Source organism: Amphibalanus amphitrite, unplaced genomic scaffold, assembly GCF_019059575.1.
Source record: "Amphibalanus amphitrite isolate SeventyFive unplaced genomic scaffold, NRLGWU_Aamphi_draft 001449F_arrow, whole genome shotgun sequence".
NCBI lineage: Eukaryota > Metazoa > Arthropoda > Thecostraca > Balanomorpha > Balanidae > Amphibalanus > Amphibalanus amphitrite.
In genome coordinates, this window is record NW_024882942.1 from 21847 (window position 1) to 37699 (window position 15853).

A 15853-nucleotide genomic window follows, 5' to 3' on the forward strand; every position below is an offset into this window, starting at 1 on the left:
GCGCCGTATGTGAAGCGGTCTTTGGACAAAAAATTCCGGCAGGCGGCTATTTTTCTGTTGGTAAAACTGGTGACCTTGACCTCAGGTTAAATTTTGAGCTTAGATCAACTTTGAGTGCTTATTCCAGAAACCGCTAAAAGAGCTATCGAATACAGTGATTTATGGGCAATTTTTTTTTATATAAAAAATGAACAAGGCGAAATTTAACCTTTGATGACCTCTGGTGCCCTATTCTTTGACCTGAGGCCAGTTTTACCAACAGAAAAATAGCCGTCTGCCGGAATTTTTTGCCTGAAGACCGCTTCACATACGGAACGTAAACGCGATGGGCACATAAGCGGATAGGGCTTTACCGTTAACGCTCCGTATGTGAAGCCGTCTTGAGGCGAAAATTTGCAGCAGGCGTTTATTTTATGTTGGTAAAATTGGCCTCTGACCTAAAAAAAATGACTAGAGTAATTTCGTCATGATTTTTACGCTATTTCGAATGCCGGTTACCGCATCTTACATGCCGCTTACTCCTGTGCCGCTAAGTGGCACAGGAGCCGAGCAGGAGAGTTCAATCCCCCCCCCCCCCAGCCCGGCACGGCTGGCGCCGAGCACCGCCCCAGCGCGGGTTAAAGCGTCTGTCATTGACATGCATATGCGAGCTATTGCATTAACTACTCTCACGTGCCACGGTCAGCATATTGCCCGAGTAAACATCTTGCCCGTGAGCTGAAAGGTGGGTAGTATGCATACTACCCGGGCAGTATGCAAACTTCCCGGGCGGTATGCATACTGCCCAAGGGGTCGGGTAGTATGCATACTACCCGGGCGGTATGCATACTGCCCAAGTAAGCATATGACCCGTAACATATACACGAAAGCGCTCTGTTGGCTGGTTCTGCTCTATTTTATTCATAGGTCACAACACAGTCCATCCTGTACACCCATCGGGATAACATGAACATTTCATCACTGACAAATGACAATGCCACCCTTTCTCTCAGCACCTCAACGTTTACGTACAAACACGCGGTGAAAGCAGTCTTCAGCCGCCAGCTTTTAAGATTTACCGACGCCCAAGGCCGTTTATATATGTATGTGCAATGAGAAACATGCCAATGCCATGTACAATGTGCGCGGGGACATACATCAATGCGCATTGCGCAGTGTGCACATACATCCACTTGCAATGTACGGACACGATTCGTCGATTTGCCCTGGTCGCCGTTGGGCACTCTTACGCTAGTGCCGGAGAACATACACGGAGTTCCAGAGTGTCCGAGTGCCAAGGTTCCACAGCACTGCAGTTTCGGAGGACCAAAGTGCAAAAGTGTGGGACTTGGCCAGCCATAAGCTGTCATAACTGGGACTATAGTGTACAGTGCGAGATGTAACTCCCAATCTTAGGAACAATCATCATGGGACAAGTGAATGCGCAGGGTTAAGAGCTGACGATAAGCTTTATACTGTATGGATTTTTCAGCATGTCATCAATTGTTAATTTTCAAACGTTAACATTTTCAGCCAATGACGAATAAGACACATGTTTAAACACTATCGTCAGCTCATATATTGACCAAGTCGTGTGTTAAACTCAGCATCGGTGAAAGTCAAGATCAGTTTGACAGTGCTCATTTTCACAAGAAGGAACCATCCAGCACAACATGAAAACTTCACAAATCTGAGTATGTCAACCACTTCTGAGATCATCGAGATTCACATTATGAGATTCGATTACGTCTAAAAGATGTAACACACGACTAACAAATGGAATGGGCAAATGAAGACGTGGCAAAAACCATTCCACTAACGAAGCATGGACACACGTAACAACAATATCTCTCTCTCTCCCTCTTTCGTTCTCCGACCACAATGCACACACTGATGCGATGTCACAAGCTAACGATTCTCTGCGGAGAGTGATGATGTACCAATGGGTTGCTTCGCCACACGTGAATGTCGCCGTCGATATCTCAGAGTTAAATAACTAGCATTGTTTCGACTAGCACACAGTGTGAGATCATAGGGGAAATAAGCTTGGCGCCCTCACCTTCCTGCAGCTAAATAAAGCCGAACGACACAGAACACCGAAGATGGTACAGGGACATGGTAGAAAATACAAGAAGTGCGTCATTAAAAGATGAAATTAATGATGACGCGCTTACTTGTCGTGCAATGCAGCGCGTTTGGACCCTAGGCCGCAAAGGGTTTGAATCACTGCCATATTCAAACATCACCAATCCTAGTAAGTCCAACCAAACTAACCTGAGCATAAAATACTGCCGTCCGCCCAGCTCACATGCCGCGGATTCAACCAGACACAAAACGCAGAATAAGTGACTAGCTTCCATGAGTATTTAAAAGCCACGACACGAGCGCTCGCTAACGGATAAGCGCACACGAGCACGTTATGTCGGATGCAGCCGAGTACTCTCACTCAGCCGGCTACGCACTACACAGCACCTGTCAACACCCTCGGGCCTGCGGCACCGCGCCGCACTTAGCAGTTTCCACTCTCTGCACTCGTGAAAAAATAAACAACATGACAATGACCACAACATGACCGGCCCCCGACCGCGCGTCAGTATCACAATCGGCCGGCGCCAGCGCTCGGCAGTACAAGCGACGGGACCAGCCCTGTCAGCGCACTCTGGTCCAGCGAGTCTACACCGCGGCCAAAACGGAACAGCGGCCCGTCCCCGCGCGGCCCCCGGACCGGCCACCCGCCCCAGACGACCCCGTATTGTGCCCGCCGTGGCACATATACCAAAATCGCCCGACCGACGGACAGAGTGGTAGGCGACTCCACCAAAGTCCGCGTCGCCACAGTGCCAGGATAGGACTGTCCGAATGATGATTGTGGTCCGATGTGGGGGCAGATTGAGCCACTGTGCGCCTCAGCCGACATCCCTGAACTCTACACTAGCTGAGTGCAGCGTTTAGAGGTCGATCTGACGCTCATTTGGCCGGCAGCCGCGCCGTTGTTTCGGCTGACGCAGGCGGAGGGTGCGTTCCAAGCGCAGCACGCGCTCACCGCAGCGGGCCTTGCACTTACGGGACACGGCCTGCTCGCGGTTGAAGAATCGGCGGAGACGGTCTGAAAATAAGGATAGCACAGTTTAGAGAGAGAGAGAGAGAGAGAGAGAGAGAGAGAGAGAGAGAGAGAGAGAGAGAGAGAGAGAGAGAGAGAGAGAGAGAGAGAGAGAGAGAGAGAGAGAGAGAGAGAGAGAGAGAGAGAGGAAATATATGAATCCACCATTAGGATCGCATGGGTCGGGCGATCAAAAAGCTAGGGTGGCCCGAAAAGAAATTATCGACTTAAGTTTACTTATTCATTAGGTAATGCGGTAATAATGGATGAAATAATATCTCTATGTGTGCAGCAACATTGTCCGTTGCTGTAGCACAGTAACAATGAGCAAAAATAAAATTGTCACGCAATGTAACCCCACCATCACCTTGTGAACTACCAGATGCTGAGCCCGATTCACCCATTCTCATCCACGCCAAACGTGATAACAGTAGCGTCTACATTCCGGTTTGCTCTAACCGCTCGCTCTCGACCATGTCTCCCCTCCCAACCTGGCACACTCACTCTGATTCGTGGTGCCGAGCATCTTGAAGCTGGCCACCTCCTTGAGATCGCTGACGCTGCTGTCGTCGATCCTCAGCATCCTGAACGTCTGCTTCTCGCCGCGGCTGAACATCCACTCGTGCTTCTCAGAAAGACCGTACCGGGTGGGCCGCTCGAAAATGTACTGAAACAGATACGGTGGTCAGAACGATATCATGGCATGAAAAGAAAGATGTGACAGATGAAAGATGCATGTTCATGGAAAAAGACGACATAAAAGATGTGACCACCTAAGCAAGCTTGATCACAATTATTTCATTTTGGTAGAGTGAACGTAGCAAATAAAAATCGATTACGTATAAAAATGAAGACATTATCGTAACAATTGAAAACTGAATTAGTAAACACTGAGTGTAGGATAGTCTACCTAGATTATCATAAAAGAGTGCCTGTATCTTATTCAAAGTTCAAGTCTGACTACCGTCAAACATTTTTTTTCGGTTCTATCTATCTGAAGTTTGTCGGCTCACCTGGATGAACTGTGAGATGTTGGCACCGCCGTGCGACTTCCACACGAGCAGCGCCCTCTGGGCCGGGATACACTTGACCAGGGGCATGTCGGGGCGAGAGGGCGCCGCCTGTTCTGAGGCTGCCGAACACAGGGTGAAACAGGACCTCAGTCACGAGATTTCCACACATTAGGGGCCGTCAGTTGATAAAGAAGATTGCTTGAAATAAGCGTTCAAAGGTCCAAGAGACTACCTAGTTCATCGCATAATATCCAGGGCAACTTTCTTTCATCTTTGCCATCCTAACTTTACGAGCGAAAAGCAGCACTGAAGGTTGAAGGCCCGGAAATGTTGGTGCAAATCGCAACAGCACTGCCTTTGGAGTTAGGAAAAGGGAAGGCAGCAGCTCTTACCTTTGGAGTTGGGGCAGAGAGGGCAGCATTGTCCGAGCACAACCTGCGGCCGCGCGCAGGTCGGCTTGGGGCACTGCACGTGGCTACACTCGACGGTGCCGGCCGAGCAGCGGCACAGGTCGCAGGTGAGCCGGCCGAACGGCCCCATCACCGGGTGCCACGTGGCGCCGTTCGGGTACAGTCTGAAACAGAAGGAGATGCTGGTCATTGACGGGGTCTGGTGGACCAGACCTCTATAGAGTCTCAGTGATGTTCGGTGAACTTATAGATGATGCCGCATGGTGTCGTTTCGCAGAAAGATTTTGTGTGTTATGTTTATCAGGTTAATACGAGTTATCTGTAAATCTACTTGAATCCTATTCCTGACTGTTTCTTCACACTCTGTATCACCAAACCTGCACCAAAACCTCTTATATCCATCAGTAAAGCATATTGAATCATACAGCTCGTTGGCAATGTGCTCACGAGTCCATCGCTTCTGGAGATAAGAACAGTCTCCGGACCACTGCCCATCGTATAGTCCCGCCAGGCCCGTCTACCCGTCAAATGTCAACGACAGCAGAGTCGGCTGCGCTTTCTCGGCGACAACGACGGGCACGCGACAGTCGGGAGCAGGGGTCAGCGTGGTCAGTTGCTGCATGCTGACCTCTGACCTCAGCCAAGAGCGCCTGGAGACACCAGAGGCCGACGAGACGCGATTGGGTGGCGCCAGCGCAGGGCATATTTTAAGGATTTTTCACTGCGTCCCAAAGGTGGCATAGGGCACACGCTTTGATCGGAAAGGGCACATTGCAAGCGAAATAGTATATAATTTAAGTGAGATAATGTACAGATACCTACATTGTGTACTGTGCTGGTGGAGGGGCACTGCAAGCGGGATATTGGGAGCGGGCTGTGATTGCTTTTGGCCAGTCTCGAAATTCGCCCAGTCGTAGTGCGTTTTTTATCCGCATTCAAAGGGCGGACCGGCGATTTAACCCTCGCCCGTATTGGTGTTTTTTTTTTTCCAGCCGCGAACGTATAAGGGGGGGGGGGTCCGCTGGACCCCCCTTGCCGTTTCGCCCCTGATCGAGCTAGAGCTTCGCGGAAAAAACGAGCGTGCTGCCCGTGACGAGAAGAAGCCGATGATACCTAATTTTAAGGTCCTAGGTCATTGGTTGACCTTGCAGGTCAGGTCAATGACCCAAAAGTCGGGAAAATCGGGACCTGTTAGAACGTCGTAAAGTGTGGCTGCTACGGGGTTTTTCGGGGTGCTGATCACGAATATCATGTTAGTTTTGATCATAGATGATGTCTTCATGTATTTAGTCCAGGTCGGGTCAGGTCAGGTCAGGTCAACCAGTAGGGGTCCTGCCGGGTATTCCTAGTAGGTGTCAACCGCCTCTGACAGCTACGTAACATGTTACGAAGGCACCAAAACTACTACGTAAATGTTCAAATGGTTGCTAAATTTGAATTCAGCTGCAAAAACTGGCCTAGAAACATGTGAAACTCGAAAAAGTGAACCGAGATCATCAAAGGTCAATGACCTGACTTGACCTTCAGGTGACCTTGACACACACCCTAACGCATGGGGGCAGCATCATATCACATGTTTGAACGCTTGAAACCACGAAAAGACTGCAAACGCGCGGCTAATGCGAGCCGACATACGCCGAATCGCGATTCCGGCAAAACATGGTCTCGAAAAGTAGGTCACAGGTCAAAGGTCATTGGGGTCAGGGTCATGAAATTTTTAGAGTAGGTGTAAAATTGATTAACGCGAGGGTACTGAAAGTTTCGTCGCGATCGGCCGCTTTTTACGCGAGTTATTCGCGAAAAACCATGGGGGGTCCGTTCGACCCCCCCCCCCCATACGGGCGAGGGTTAATGACATTTACATTGTTGTTAGTCATTCGTTTTCCTGAACGGCGTTGGGCTTGTTTGACCTCCCTTGACGCACCAAATTGAAGCTATGCTTAGAGAATAAAAATGAATATGCACATGATTAAAATGTTACAATGTAATACATACGTCTCCTCATGCGTTTCTCACCCTTATCAATCGATTCAAAATAGAGGTTGACGTGTGAAACATTGCCAATTTGCATTGAAGATACCTACTATGTGTTTGAAATAATTAGATGACGTAAGGTCAAACAGTACCCACCTAAGTTGTGACAAGAAATCATCGGATTTTAAAGCTACATAGAAAATCCATCATAGATTAATGCTTTGGATGAACGGATGCTTTGGATTATTCGGATTTCGCTTCCTTACTGCCTATCATGTAAGTTAACCTAAGCTTTTCCCAATGGAAGTTCCTTTGTTTAATTATTATGCCCAGAAATGTGTCGATTTTGTGCCATTTCCGGACGCTTTGGGGGGGGGGAGCATGGCCCCGTGGCCCCCTCTATATCCTCCTATGGCCAGACGGCCATGACGGCCCTGATCTGACCGTATGCCATCAAATGTCAAACTTCGCAATGATGCGATATTTTTTTCGGAAAACGTGCCGGTATCTAAAAAAAACTATGATAGCTAGGAGGGCGCAATCGATAGGAGAAAAGCAATCGATATATCTTGAACAGCTCTTTCGTCAATATTTCGTCAGAATTGAGTTCAGATCAACGGTTAAGGCTCCATAGCCAAAAACGGGTAAAATTACAATTTTTGTCAATATAGGTTTCATGAAAAGCTTTTGAACTAAAGAAAGGTAGAGAATTTTCGTTTGCACGATCGTTCTTCTCTCATTTTTACCTCGAAATGTCAAGGTCAGAACTTGACCTCACATTAAGGTCATTTCGTGACCAAGATAGATCAAGTCGCATATCAGTCGATGTGTTTCGATGAGGTACCTCAAAACAATGATACAATCCACTGTGCATGCAAAAGCCCTGTAGGGCCGGATTTTGGGCCAGACTCCGGGCCTGCGGGCTCCAACTTGACATCTCTAAACAGGACTTTAGGGAAGGGCAGGACACAGAGTCTGAGCCCTAAGGACAGGGCAGGCACAGGCCATGAAGCTAAGATAAGACGGATACTTGAGGGCTGGGTAGGATGCAGGGTCCGAGGGCAAGGCAAGGCGCGGGTCTGAGGCTATCATTACACAAGGCCGGAGAGTAGTGCAAGACACAGGGCCTTAGAACACCTGATGATCAACACACCTGATGGCAGGGCAACACGCAGGATCTTAGAGCAGGGCAAGAAATAGTACCTAAAGGTAGAGCAAGACATAAGACACACTACACAGGTATGGCACAAGGCCCGAAACACCGCCCACGTCTTGTCATACCTTCGGGCCCCGAAGGTATGACAAGACGTGGGCGGTGTTTCACGGACGCTGCTATCAAATTCCGCGAGCTGACGTCATAGGTACTTGTGGTAGTGTTTGAGCAATGGGCCTGTTGATGTCTCCATGGAAACCCAATTTGACACGTGTAATAACAGAGTGCTGCTATCACCGGTGAAACAGGGCCAGGGTATGGGGCCTGAGGGCAGGGCAAGGCTCAGGGCATGAAGGCAGAACAAAGCACGGGTTCTGAGGACAGGTAAGGGCACGGGGCATGAGGACGGGAAACGGCACGGGACCTGAGGGCGGGAGACACCAAAGGGCCTGATGACAGGGCAGGGCACAGCGCCTGAGAGCGGGCATGGGACACGAGACCTTAGGGCAATGCAGAATACAGGGCTTGAGGGCAGAGTAGGACACAGGGTCTGATGGCATGGGACGGCACAAGGCCTGACGACAGGGCAGAGCACAGCAACTTAGGGCGAGGCAGGGCACGGGCCTGAGGGCGATACAACGCATAAGGCTTAGTGGCAGAATAGGGCACAGGGTCTAAGGGCAGGGCAATGCACATGAGGCCTGGAAGCAGAACATGACAGGACAGGGCCTGAGGCAGGGCAAGGCATTAGGCTCGAGGATGGGCGCGGGGCCGGGGCATGAGGACATGGGAAGGCACAAGGCCTGATGGCAGGGCAGGGCACAGTACCTGAAGACAAGGCAGCGGCACGGGGTCTGATGGCAGGACGTGTCACAAGGCTTGAGGGCAGAGAAGGGCAGGGGCCCCAAACTAGGGTAGGGCAGGGCACGGGGCCAAAAGACGGGAAGGCAGCGCATCAAATTTCCAGGCAGAATATATAAAGTATCGTGTTTGAGGGCAGGGCAGAGCGGGGCACAGGGCCTGAATGCAGAGCAGGGCACAGGGCCTGAAGAAAGGGCAGGGCAAGGTACAAGACCTAAGGACAGGGCACTGGGCAGGGCACATATCCTAGGGGTATAGTAGGGAAGAACATAATAAGGTGTATGACCAAGGGTAGGGCAGGGCACAAGGACTGGAGAGGGCATGTATGTGCTTAGGCACATAGTAAATCAGGGTACAAAGCAATCGGAAAGCCAACATCTTTTACACAGTAAACGACCGAGGCATGTTACTTATTTTTGCTCGCACTTTTCGGCTGAAACCGTGGCATTTCAGTGTGGGACGCAGTGGTCCAAATTTCGCGAGGGCTACGTCCCAAAGGCAGGGGGCTGCGTCCCAAAATGGGACGCAGTCAGTATGTTAAAATATGCCCTGCGCCAGCGACAGAGGCCGACAGCCTGAGGTCCGCAGGTTTGTTTCGCATAAAAATGTTATTTATTGGTAACTTCATTTTCTATCAGAGGTGGAGATCTTGGGGAGTCGGGGGGGGGGGGGGGTCAGAACCCCCTGAAAACGAATTACTGCTATGCAAGTCAATGGTACTGCATCCAGCCCGCCTCCATCTGCCCGGCCTGGAATTTTGACAGATCTCCACCCCTGTTTTTTTTATATACAAAGCTTTTCTTTGCCTTTCCTTCGAACGTTTAAGTTCTGAAGAAGCAAAAGAAGGTCTAGGAAAAACAAAGACAAAAATAAAATCATCCCAACCCTTCACTTTCGAGTCAAGCTCGCAACAAAATGCCTATCGGTGATTTTATTTACACCTTGCTATGTAACCATTCGTCTACCAGCCCTAAGAACTAGTGGTTTTCTAGAACCACGCCAATCTAGAAACCATCCAGAAAACGAGGACGGCTATCAAAAAACGAGGGATCTCGAAGCAGCAGCTACCCTGAACCCTTATATAATGATGGAGCGAGCGCACGATGCACGGCGCCTCAGCTCCGCGCCCGGCGGGCCGGGGAGGGCCCGGACGAGTTGAGTGTAACAGCCGCCGAATCCTGGCAACTCAGCTCCGGGTCCAGTTCGGCGAACCTCCAGCCGCAGTACATGCCCCAGTGAGGCTGACAGAGTGGCGGCGACGGCGTCGGTAACTTTCCCGACTATACCACCGCCCGCCGCCGCCCGGTCCTCCGCCGCCGCCGTCGCCGTCATCGAGACGAGGCGCCGATGTTAGGCGGTCCAGCCGGGCGGTTCAGGGCGGTAGCGGAGGGCGGTGGCGAAGAAGGACGACAAAAAGGAGGGCCGACGTCCGGCTAGGCCGTCCAGGCTCCATTCGTCATGATTGGGGTAGTCGGAATTTGACGGCGGAGGCCGGCGGCGCTGCGGGCATCGACCGAATCCTTGTCTGGGTCGTCGCCGCCTCCCCCTCCTCCAGCGAACAGGATCGAGATACTGTTCGGCATTGTCAGTTGGTGATAATGAGTCCTTCCACAATGGCAGATGGATTGCGAGGGACTTCGCGGTATTCGATTAAGTCTCTCACGAATATAGTAGATGCTCAGAAGGCCACGGTTCTCCTGTTTGCGGTGAACAGAATGTACGCGGGAGATGAATCACGATTCACGAAACAACAATGCATGCAAGCATTAAATTGAAGTTAGCCGACGTAAAAGCGTGTGTGTGTTCTATTTTGGATAAGAATGATCAAAAGCTGCATGAAAGGGATGAATGAGCTACCATCAATTATCAATCGATGGGACACTAGTGACGAACAGCGAAAAACCCGTTCGCCAAATTCGGTCACATTTTCTCCGAAGTCTTCCTCATTCTGTTTTGGGCCGATGGAAGCAGCCCGCGGAACTTTTTCAGTCTATTTTGGCCGGCTGTCACGGGAGCGATCCAGCGAGTGTCTAACTGTCAAACACGCCGGCATTTTGGCTGAACGCATTCAACAAGCCGAGAGCGGAACGGCTGCCGCGCTCCCTTTGAGAGCCGATCAGAGGGGGGAGGGACCAGGGAGAGGGGAATCGGACACCGCCGACTCTCAGACGGCCAGTCAGCTGATGGCCTTTCAGAATCGAGCTAATTATAACCCATACTAAACAGGACTCAAAGTTCCAGCAAGTGTCTGGAGCATGAGCATTATGGGATCTGCATTGAGGTAGCACGCTCGTCGAGCGTGAAATCTGAAACGACCACCTCCTTGAGGAATGTCTAAGTATAGTCGCACGTCTGGTCCTGCCATAGACGCTAAAGAAGTAAGCATTGCTGCACATAAAAGTAAGGGTGGGTACAGCTATTAACCCTCGCCGGACCTATTGGTTTTCTACATACGCGCCGGCCGAGGGGGGGAGGGGGGGGGGGGCGGGTACGACCCCCGTCGCCGTTTCGCCCCTGGTGGAGCTAGCGCGTCGCGGAAAAAACGAGCGTGTGCGCCGTTACGAGACGCAGAGATTGGTACCCGATTTTAAGGTCCTAGGTCAACCGGTGACCTCTGAGGTCAGGTCAAGTGTCCCAAGGTACGGTTCAGTTTTTGGTGAATAACTTCGCAAAAAACGGCCGCAGAGCGCCGATTTTGGCAGCATCGTGTTCGTCTCGCTCAGGCGCGTCGAATGATATACTTTTTGTCCGGGTCAGGTCAACTTGGGGTGTTGACCTCAGGTCAAGGTCAGGTCAGCACCCCCAGGTCACGAAGTTGGTCGAAAGAGGTCATGTCGCATATCATTCGATTCGGCAGGTCTTCCTGAGTCCATTGGTGGCTTTCCCGACTCGCTAGCTCAATTTGATCAAGAGTTATTGACGAAAAACTAATATGACCTTGATGACGTCATAAATGACGTCACGCAAGGTCAACATTGCAAAAGTGACGCATCTAACCTTGCAAGGAGTGCATGAAATCACGATTCTGTGTGCTTGAGATAGTTGGAGATCGTTCCCGGCGCCAGAATAGCAGTTTGAATTTTTCCCCATTGACTTATAATGGTGAGGTCACGAAAATGACCTGACCTCATATGACCTTTAGGAAAAATCCGAGATATACAAGTTGTGGGACTCATAATGGATACTAGATCCTGCAAGTTTCATTTCCCTGTGACATCTCCTCTGGCAGTGAGGGCGTTGCGAAGTTGCGACATCTGAAGACCGTGCAGAGGTTCACTTATGACGTCATAGGTCAGTGACCTGACCTGACCCAAAAATGCGGTTGGTGTCAAAAGATCCGGCTTGGATCAAAGGTCAGGTATGCCAAGTTTCAGCTCTCTATCGCCAGCTCTCTCTATCGCGTGTTCGGAGCTATCGCGAAAAAACCCTATGGGGGGGGGGGGGCGGCACCCGCCCCCCCCCCTCGGCCGGCGAGGGTTAAGCATTTGAAACAATTATGAACAAAACCAACACGATGACAAAATGACACGTCATATTTTATCATCCTGAGTCCGACCGTCGGTCACATGTACCGATTTGACCGCACTAACACACCACTGCGCTGGGCTATTCATGGCCTGTCCTATAAGGTCAGCAGTGTACCGCACCCTGAATACTGCACCGACTAGCGGTCAGCACACGCTGATAATGTCCCAGAGTGGAACTGGACATGTTGCGCCCGGCTGCGGACACGGAATGTCCAGTACCGCGGCCCACCGAGCGCTGCCTGCAGCTGCGACTGATTTAACGTGACACTTTGTATTATCAGTCCGTGGCGCAGTGATTATAATTGAAATGGACATACCGTCTTGATTTATCACTGCTGACTCGTCGCCCTTGAATCAGTTTTCGTTAAACTCTGATTTATAAAATAGAATAGCAAGGCTCATGGTTGGTGTTATTTTAGTGTTTACAGCGGCGTTTTCGGGAGAATATCGGCAATAAAGTGTCTAGCGTTTCTAAAACGGGACAGTATATTGGTGGTACATAATTAAGTCATCACACAATGACGTCTCGATTACGACACCGGGGACGGATTCAGGAGGTGATAGATATTGATTGATGCGGCCAAGAATACATAGATGCTGAATTGGAATGTTGGGCACGACGACGGGTGACCAAGTTAGCTGGTATTTTTCTTTTTTTTTTGTAGTGCATATGTAATGGTGTTCCCAGGTCAAGTGAATGTTAAGTTTTTTTTTTTTCAATGCACCCTTCTTTCGTGTTAACTTGAATGAATGTCCATTCTTGGTCCATTCAATAGTCACTCACGTTTGAAATGTTACTCACGTTTTGGTCGTGCGGCGTGAGCCTTGGACCACGGGTCTGGCTAGTATGTAAGTGTTGTTCTATGTAGTTAGAATAGTCTAATCCCGTCTTTATTCCACCGCGATCGACACTCACTTGACTCCCGAGACGCAGTCGTTTCCGGTACGTGGCGAAGGACTCTGCACCGTGAAGGTACTCCTGCCCATGCCGATAATCTCCAGCGAATCGATGGAGGGCTTGTCCAAGACGTTGGTCGCCGCATGCAGCCGGTCATTCAGGAAACTGTGGCTCTCCTCTGGAAACAGATCGGGTGCTCTCGTCAGAGTAGTTGGGGAGCTCACCACCCGAGGCGCTGCTGAGCGACTGTAGGCGAGAGACGGCGAAGCCACGGCATGTAGGTGGGCACACTGACTCTGAGCTGGGTGAATGACTGGGAAAGATGGCACGACGGTTGAGTAGTTTGGTCGGTGGTACTGGCCATCAAAGAATGACCGTGCTGATGACTTTTCAGGACGTTTCCATCAATCAAGCATGCAAATGCAAACTATGAATGACGCAAAGCAGCCTTAATGGCATCCGTCTGCACGCCAGAGCCGCCATTCAGCAGGCCGGCCTATGGCACGCGATCGTTGGCCATTCATTCATTCCAGTTCCGATCCGGATTTAGGTTCCGAATCCGTTGTGTTCAGTCCGGGTCGACAAAGCCAGAAAATACTCGGCAGATTATTAGCCGAAATCAAAGTGCCTCTATGAGTTTGTCAACTCATGATTTTCAAGCCGGTCAGGCAAAAACGGATCAAAAGGAGGCATTATTTGCAGTGGAATATTCGTGTTTCTGGATACATTTCCGGGGAGTCAGCTGAAAAAAGCACTTTCCTCACACATATCTTTGAATAAATCGCTTCATCAACAAATTTATATGGATTGTAAGTCTTTTTTCAGATTGCAAGCGGCTTCTTGAACGATCCTACTCTATTCACACGAAGGGTACCTAAACAAATAAATTTAGCTTGCTGCACTGGGACACCCCATGGTTTTCTGAAGCACTCAATCTGTCAACAACTGTCTAGCGGCTAACAATAATTATATTTATCTGAGTAAATAAGCAAACTATAACGTTTTGATGGACAGCCCAATATTTCATGATAGGAACCAACTTGATACTGCACCATGATGATCGCTATAATAAAGTGCCACTTTATTAGCACTGGACGTCTAAATGAACTATCTTTATTCCAAGCAAAATAAATTAAAATTGAATTCTAACAGCCGTGCCAGACGTTATTGAAACATCGTAAGTAAAACGCATAATTGTCGCCGGCTCATCCACGGCTAACCTTTAGCTGACCAACCGACGCTCATTAACTTACCAGGAAAACAAGAAGTCCAAGGAAAGCAAGAAAAATAAACAAAATAAACTATCGTTTATGTACCAGAAAACATATGAAACTGAAGAAAATGAGCAAAGAACACAAAATAAAAAATTGATGCCGAGGGTCAATACACCTTCATTCTTCAAGTACTAATGCACCGATATTGAGCTTGTGTTAGGATGTTCGACACATCACAAATGGCACTGCAGGCATTATTGGCACCTGCAGCATTGCCTAATTGGCCGTTTATGATTCAGCTGGTCACTGAGCGGGGTAATTACCATCCCGCAGTACTAATCCAAGTCGACGCAGCAGCAGACCGCTGGTAAGTGGTAAGGAGACATTGTGTTGGCCAATACACTGCCATTCGCAGCAGGCTGCCGCCATGAAAGCCGATCTGCTTATCAGCCTAACGCTTATCATCCCACTATTTTTTTTTTTGTCATTTACAATATTTATCATTTGCGCCGGCATCTTCAGATTTTTTCTTGCTTCTGAAAAGCCGCATGTCTTTAACTACGCTTCAGGAAGTTCCGGCTAACAAGCCATTAAATCAAATTGACTCGACCTCCGCAGTAATCGCAATGCATTGCTCAATCTCCTTATATTTCATATAAACTCATACAGCCATTTTTAGCAAACATTGCATCACCCTCTAGCTCTGCTTATCTTCCGCTTTCAATACATTGCTTATTTTTTAATTTTAGTAAGACGCAGTAGGAAATCATACATAGGACAAATCGCTGAAAAAGTATTCACCGTCTCACTTGTTGCTTTAACCTGTCCTGCTCATGGGCTACGCTAATTTCATCAAACCTTATTTGCTACTTTTCCCACTGGCAAGAGACGACACAGTGTTGTAGACAAGCCACGAAGGAAGCAAGTGGCTCATTTTATCGGGCAAAGCTGCCTGAAATAAAGTTCTCGTGTCACTCTGGGTCACATTCACCGTAGAGTCCTGTACTTTAAGCCGCGGGCCGTGCCCCCGAGTGCAAATCACGTCCACGTAATGTGCCCGACGACGTGTCTAGAGAGGCCCACTCTCAGTTATCGTCAACTGTTCGGCGTCATAAAGACACTGAATATGTGCCGGAATGAAGCCCAAGTCTCACAAGTGCCGCTTATTCCATGATGGCAATGTTTAGGATGCAGTTATTGTGGACGGGAATGTGGGCGAAGAATAAAAGCAGAATTTACTGAACTGCTCGCCGGCCATATGTGACGTCATCGGGTCGCTTTATTAATGCTCAGATAGTGAGCGGCAGACAGATAAACAGACAGACAGACCCGACCAGCCACATAGGGGAGAGTGAAGGGGAAAGAAAGAGAGGGTTATGAGAGAGGAGGGAGAGGGAAGAGAGAGAGAGAGAGGGGGAGAGGGAGAGGGAGAGGGAGAGGGAGAGAAGAGTAAGGAATGAAAGAAAGCAAGTAAGCATGAGAGCATTTTAATCAATACAAAATGTTCAGAGCACGGAAAGATAGGGCGTAAAAGTATAATTCACGACCAACGAGACATCATGAAAAACAGCTGAAAGCCTGAGGCTGGATTTCAGCGCACAGTCTAGCCAAAGGTTTGGACGCCCGCACCGTGCATACGGCACGCCGGTGATCTCAGCGGCCGCAGCTCCGGGAGGGCGGAGCGGGGGCAATCAGTCGCGTCGGGACCGGATTGGTATCGGTAC

General features: G+C 49.6%; 1 protein-coding gene across 1 annotated transcript in view; it reads right to left on the reverse strand.

Annotated features, from left to right (window-relative positions):
* Window positions 1-876: 876 nt before the first annotated feature.
* Window positions 877-15853, reverse strand: part of LOC122373136 (chordin-like protein 2) — a 34736-nt gene continuing 19759 nt past the window's right edge. Inside the window, exons 6-10 of the mRNA XM_043350933.1 lie at window positions 12934-13093; window positions 4485-4666; window positions 4093-4211; window positions 3584-3746; window positions 877-3085 (exon numbers count right to left, since the gene is read on the reverse strand). Coding sequence (XP_043206868.1) covers window positions 2928-3085; window positions 3584-3746; window positions 4093-4211; window positions 4485-4666; window positions 12934-13093 — 782 coding nt within the window. The 3' untranslated portion in view covers window positions 877-2927. The remainder of the gene's footprint in view (window positions 3086-3583; window positions 3747-4092; window positions 4212-4484; window positions 4667-12933; window positions 13094-15853) is intronic.